We start from the raw sequence: 6,728 nt of genomic DNA on the forward strand, positions 1-6,728 counted from the left end.
TAATATTATTTATTGAAGATTGTATAGTTAAAAATAAAAAAAAATTTAAATTAAATTGAAAAGTTTTAAAGGGGCAAATTGGAACTCAGTAAGTGGTCACCAGACGACCTAGTCTCATGTTTTGCATTTACCATGATGACCTCCATTGAAAAAGTAACTTCAATCGAGTCCGTATGTAATCTATATTAAAAAACGATTTAACCCTATTCACATGGATATACAATGTGACCAAAGTCAAAATAATCAGCTTTCAAAGTCATTGTCAATTTCATTATTCACGTTTACAGCCAAGGTTGAAGTGTCAATATATTATAATTTTCAAAGAAGAGGAAAATAGAAATAACAACGTAATAATTAAACCTTATTATAGATACAAATTAGGATTAGCATAAAATTAATGAATTATAGTCCTAACTACTAAAGGAGACTGTCATATATAGGACTACTAATCACAATCAACAAAGGAAAACAAAACAATTTTTCTTCACAAAACGCACACATATAAACCTAAATTTCTTCAAAAAATTCACATACACTCTCCCTTCTACATACAGAAAGATAAAATTTCTCCACGAAGTGCACAAACAGGCCTAAAATTGGGAATAGAACTTTTTTCGCTAGAAAATTTACACAGATTTTGAAACAGCGACAGTTAAAGTCGGCGACCAAGGGTTTTTTTGGTTATACAGAAGATTTTCAGGGTATATTTATTTCATTATTATTGATTGGAGGATTGAGGGCTAGTCTATTAATTGACATTTGATACGTACGGACTGTTTCCTTTTGTTTTCTGATATTTTCTGCACTGCTAAGGGATCAAATCTTTGGATTATTTCTGGGATTTTGGGATTCTTTCGTTATCGTTGGTTAGTTTGGGAGTCTAGGGTTTGATTTTCTCCCTGCTTTCCATCTGGGATTAGTTTTGTTGAAAATTACGCTGTTTTGGGATATTCACTGCACGGATTAGGATTAAATTTTAGTGGGCTGTTTATCGAATTTTCTGGTTACTGAGATACGTCATTCTTCTTCCGTCGCTTTCTTGAACATTAAGGCCTTGACAAGCCTTTGTTAATATGGATTCTGGGCTTAAAGAGTTTAGTATTCAATCACTTGATTAGAGTTTTCTTATTGACATGACATTCTAAATTGTATAAACAGAGAATTCTGATTCTTCCATCGTAACTTTTGTTCTTTGGAGGAATTGTAGGATTTTATGAAATTTGGTTGATGTGCTGCTGGCTAGTGAGTTTTAAGTAGCACAGTATGGGCTTTGGCTTTGAGAAATCAAGTTAATTTATAGGAAATTTTGAAAATATTAAACATTTTGGATTGACGTTGTCTAAACCGCATTCTGTTTTGTTGGGGGTGGGTAGAAGGTGCTGCATTTATCAATCATCTGCACGTGCCTCTGTCTAAGTGGTCATTAATTTGAGGAAGACAAGTCAGTTTTCTTTCCATTTATTCCTTTATATGATAATGTTTGATACTTGTTATGGAAAGAAGTGAGCCTACATTGGTTCCGGAATGGTTGAAAAATGGTGGAAGTCTGACTGGTGGCAGCATTACATCACATTCAGGTTTTTTTTATGATAATTTTGAAGTAATATAGTTTATTTAGTATGTTCTGCTTAAATTGGCTTAATCTAGTTTCTAAATGCATCTTTGTTTTGTCAGAGAGTCAAGCTACATCAAATCTTGCAAGAAATAAGTCATCTGTGCATAGCAACGGCCATGATTCAAGGCGATCATATGGTTCTGATAGAACCACTTCTTCATATTTCCACCGGAGTTCTAGTAGTAATGGTTCTGGTCGTTTGATGTCTTCCGGTAGTTTTGGTAGAAATCACCCGGATAGGGACTGGGAAAGGGACATAAATGATTCTTGTGACAAAGGAAGGCCTGTTTTGGGGGACTATAGGCACAGAGATTTTTCAGGTGTTTTTGGGAACGATTTGCCGAGTAAATATGAGAGGGATGGGGTGAGGCGTTCACAGTCTATGATTTCTGGGAAACGTGGGGAGACATGGTCAAAGAAAGTTGTAACAGACTTGAGCAGTGCCAACAGACACAACAATGGCTTGCTCACTGAGGGCAGTCCTGTTGGCAGTGCAAACAAAGCTGCTTTTGAGAGAGATTTTCCATCCTTGGGAGCAGAAGGAAGACCAATCACTCCTGAGGTTGGAAGAGTCCCATCTCCTGTCTTGAGTAATGCCATTCAGAGCTTACCCTTTGGCACCTCAACTGTGAAAGGTTGCGAAAAGTGGACCTCAGCATTGGCAGAGGTTCCCTTGATAGTTGGTATTAATGGAATTGGCACGTCATCTTTGCAGCAATCCACTTCTTCAAATTCTTCTTCTGGCACTTTTGGGACAAGTTCTGGTCTCAACATGGCTGAAACTGTGTCTCAGAGTTCTACTCATGCTCAGACTACTACTCAGGTAATTTTCAATTCTCCCTGTGTTTTCGGGGAATGAATCAGAAAGTTATTATGCTTATATGATGTTTTATGTTCTGTTACAGTCATCAGCTGGAGCTTCAAGACAGGAAGAACTGGCATTCAAACAATCTAAGCAGCTAATTCCCATGACACCATCCATGCCGAAAACCTTGGTAAGAGCGTTAAAACCTTTGCTTTAAAGTGCGTGATACTTAGTGAATCAGCTTTGATAGAAGAAGTTTGTTAATATAGAGAAAATTACAGAAGTATGGAGCAAGGAGAACTCGGCTACACGTTAACACAATGAAAGGAACATATGAAATAAATGAATCTTTCTAAGCACATTGCAAATCTAATAGAGCTAAAATGGCAAATATGCTAGAAGCTTTAACACATAAAGATGACAAAACACACAACTGTATTCCATATTAATTAACATGGAGTCATTTCTTCTTCATGCGAGAACTATGTATTCTTTCAATCCAGGCCATCAGTGTGGCAGTTAGACAACAGGTTCTTAGTATTCCTATTAACTGAATATGAAAGGAGAAAAATGGAAGCGTATCTAATATAAAGAAGATTTGTAAATATATAGAAAGAGTTACAGAAGTAGAGGAGTGCTTTGGTAGTTTTGGAACTTCAAAACAAAGTGTTTGCTTGGTAGGGATTTTGTTAATTGATTTTTTGATTGTTAGAGATAAAGTGGGTCCTACTTGTGAGAGAGAAATTCAAAAATGACGGCTGAAATAGTGGAATAACTTTCAAAATTTTGATTTTAATTGGATTTTAAGCTGTACCAAACATGCTCAAAGAAAATTATTATTGAGATAACTCTTATTAGCGTCTTGCATATCCAGTATAGCTAAACTGGCTCATGGCCTAAAAACTTTAGACCATAGTGATGACAAGAAGCTCGCTTTGTTTCACAAGCAATGAAATTACCCTCTCTATTATGTCTAATCTAGAAATGGCTTGCTTTTTTCTAGTTAATAAAGAACTCTATTAATATTCTAGTCTTCTAAATTGGAAATATTTGTTCCTATACAAACTTCCAACCTGATTGTGAAAGGAAAAATCAAATTGTTTCAGTATTTACTGAATTAAACATTATTTAGCTTCTTTTCCCGCTCTTTTTGGGTATTTGAAACTTATTTGGTTTATTGTTGATGACGTGTTGATATTCTCTCTGAATTGTGTTTGCCTTTAGCAGCATTTATGTTGATCCAACATCTTTACTCTTACTTTTATAACATCTGTTTGCATTTAAACTCCAACTGATGATGATTTCTACCAATATCAATGGATGAATGAATGTGGGAATTGACGGCATGAGAGTTTAAACATGCATGGTCAACTGGCGATAAAGGCCCCCAGGACTGAATCTTACTTATACAACTTACTGTCTCACAACTGATCCCTTCTTATCTTCACCAGACGAGTGGTTCATTATCCCTTTTAGCCTATTTGGACAAGGTAACCATATAATAGTCAGTTGTCTGGTTGTCCTTAGAAACTCACTAGCCAGTATCGTATCAATCAAATTCCAAAAGGCCCCTCAATAATTCCTCCAACGATGTAAGAGTCTGCATTCTCTCTGGACAATTTATACTGTCAAGTCAATACCAACTTCTGTAATCTCTGTGGTGCCCTAAGGCAATGTTAACAAGGAATTTTTGAGGCCTTCATGTCCAAGAAGACCAGAAGACGGATGCCATATCTCAGTAATGAAAAAATTTAATTAACAGCACACAAAATAATTATCCTAATCCGTGCAGTAAAAATCCCAAAACTTGCGGTACTTTAAGAAGTAACTATCCCACAGGAAAAGCAGGGAGGTAATCAAACCTCAGACGTGCAAACCTATCAGCAATAACAAAAGAATTCCAAAAATTCCAGAAAATCTAATGATTTGAACAGTGAGTAGCACAGAAAAAATACCGGGAAATAAAGAATGGTGTGTGTATCAAATGTGAAATAGAATGGCCCTCTATTTTCAGATTAATATAAGAGAAAAGTATATCTTCAGAATCTTCTGTATAAGTGAAAACCATAGTCCCTTCAGTCAAAACTTGCAAGTGGTGAAGGTTCATAATTGGTGTCAAATTTTCTATAGATAAAAGACTAGTGTCCTTTTCTCTCATTTTGCCCTTTTCATGTACATTGCGGATAGTTGAAGAAGAGTTTTGATGTGTTTGTATGTAGAGAGAGATTTTGTATGTACATGTGGATGTGTTGAGGAAATTTCTGGGTTTTGTGAATAAAATTTGTTTTGAATGGTATTTTCCTTGTTTGTTGTTAGTAATATTTCTATATGTATTGTGGACTGTAGCGTGCTTGTATTTTCTGTGCATGTGTTTGTGCATTGTAGAAAAGTGATAATAGCAGTTCACTTTGTTCTAGTAGTGATAAAACATTAGGACTTATGGATTTGCTATGATGGATGATCAAATCGAAATTTGTTCCTATTGACAGTACAAATTATCTGATGCCACCCTTAAGGTAGGTTTTATGAGGTATAAACAACTTATTTTTAGTTGTTACCTAAACTTGATTTACATAGATTTGAAACAAGAGGTAAATATGTGTTGGAGTATTGAAATCTTTTGTAAATGGATACTTGAATGTGACCATTTCTAGGAGAGTAGGGGTTATTTGTGAGAAGAAGAAACGGGATGGGGGTGCCATACCTCGAAATGGCAGTTTTCTGAAAATGGAAAAATCTCAGGTCTTAAGGCATTTTGTTGAATAATGTCCAGTAGCTCACAACAACAATGACACAATCAAGTCACCTGCAAGAACATGAATGAAAAAGTTTCCGCTTTATGTGCTTATGATATGAGGTTATAATATTACTTTGAGTTTAATTGAGGGAGAGTTTGCAATATGTTCTTTCCCAGTGCTCTATTTGGTTTATTTATGAGATATGCATTTGTCACTTTAATTAAAATACCTTAAGCATTTGCAGATTTTTAGGAATGTGATTATCCCTGTTGGACAACTTTCTGTTATTTGGCACCATTCATCTGTAGATGTATTATGAATATACTGTTGTTAAAATTGAACTTTTGCTTCAGGTCTTGAATTCTTCAGATAAACAGAAATCTAAGGTTGGCCAACAATATACGCTGGCATCTTCACTTCCTGTTAGTCACTCTCCACGCGGAGCTCCTGAGAAGTCTGACATTTCAAAAACGTCTAATGTTGGAAAGCTCCATGTTCTGAAGCCAGTGCGAGAGAGAAATGTCGTCTCTCCTTCTGCCAAGGATAACTTAAGCCCAACAAGTGGTGGCAAAATCTTGAATTCCTCTCTTCTTGTTGCTCCGTCGGGTTCTGGATCTGCAGTGACTAGGGGCCCACCAAACAACCCCATTATTCCTGGTGCCAATCGCAAGCCTATATTGACTGTGTCGGAGAAGAAATCGACTTCCCAAGCTCAAAGTCGAAATGAATTTTTCAACCTTATGAGGAAGAAATCTTTAGCAAACTCATCTCTCGTTCCTGATGCATCCACGGCAAATCCATCTCCCGTTCATGATCCATCTATGGCAAACTCCATGAACATTCCTGATCACGGTGCTACAGAGTTGATATCTGTTTTGGATAAGCTTGGTGAACTACCTGAGGTGGTGGCTTCTAATACTCCTCGTGCAGTTGATGCCCTGTCATCTATTAGCTTGAGTGAGAGCCATATGTCCGTGGACAGAGGTGAATCGACCTGCAATACTGATGCCTGTAATGGGCAGAAATATGTTAGCAATGGAAAAGAAAGCTTAAGCATTGGTCCTATATTTCCAGAGGAGGAAGCCTTTTTACGATCTATGGGATGGGAGGAAAATGCTGATGAGGGTGGTCTTACTGAAGAGGAAATTAGTGCTTTCTACAGATATATAACTAACAAGGTACTTGACGACGTTGAATTTAATATCATTTCGTGTTTTTATTTTGGTTAATACTGTTGCATTTTTATTAATGACTTACGTTGGTCATGTGAACTGCAGTACATCGATCCAAGGACGTCACTGAAAATATTACGAGTAAAGCCGAAGTTTTTATTGACTCTTGGCTCGGAATTTGGGACTGGTGATAACATTTCTTCTGGATTGAGTTCATCTGACACTATTCTGGAATCTTGATATGCTGGAATCATTTATGTTTCTTCGATTGACATTGAGATTAAAAACTGCCGTAGCAAAATAGATGCTCAAAGTAGATGCTGGTGAGTTGATGCTTTTGCTGGTGTTATGAAAGTGGAATAGGAATAAGTAGCTGATAGTTCCAGTCCCGATATTGA

The 6,728-nt window shown here is 36.5% G+C and overlaps 1 protein-coding gene across 1 annotated transcript; it reads left to right on the forward strand.

Moving 5' to 3' along the window:
* Positions 1 to 457: 457 nt before the first annotated feature.
* On the forward strand, positions 458 to 6,722 carry LOC111380760 (serine-rich adhesin for platelets-like). Its single transcript, XM_023004395.1, has 5 exons — positions 458 to 1,577; positions 1,675 to 2,438; positions 2,521 to 2,610; positions 5,512 to 6,336; positions 6,436 to 6,722. Exons 1-5 carry the CDS (start codon positions 1,493 to 1,495, stop codon positions 6,568 to 6,570), a joined length of 1,899 nt encoding a protein of 632 aa, XP_022860163.1. The 5' UTR covers positions 458 to 1,492; the 3' UTR covers positions 6,571 to 6,722.
* Positions 6,723 to 6,728: the final 6 nt, after the last annotated feature.

This window comes from Olea europaea, unplaced genomic scaffold, assembly GCF_002742605.1.
Source record: "Olea europaea var. sylvestris unplaced genomic scaffold, O_europaea_v1 scaffold2205, whole genome shotgun sequence".
In the NCBI taxonomy this organism is placed as follows: domain Eukaryota; kingdom Viridiplantae; phylum Streptophyta; class Magnoliopsida; order Lamiales; family Oleaceae; genus Olea; species Olea europaea.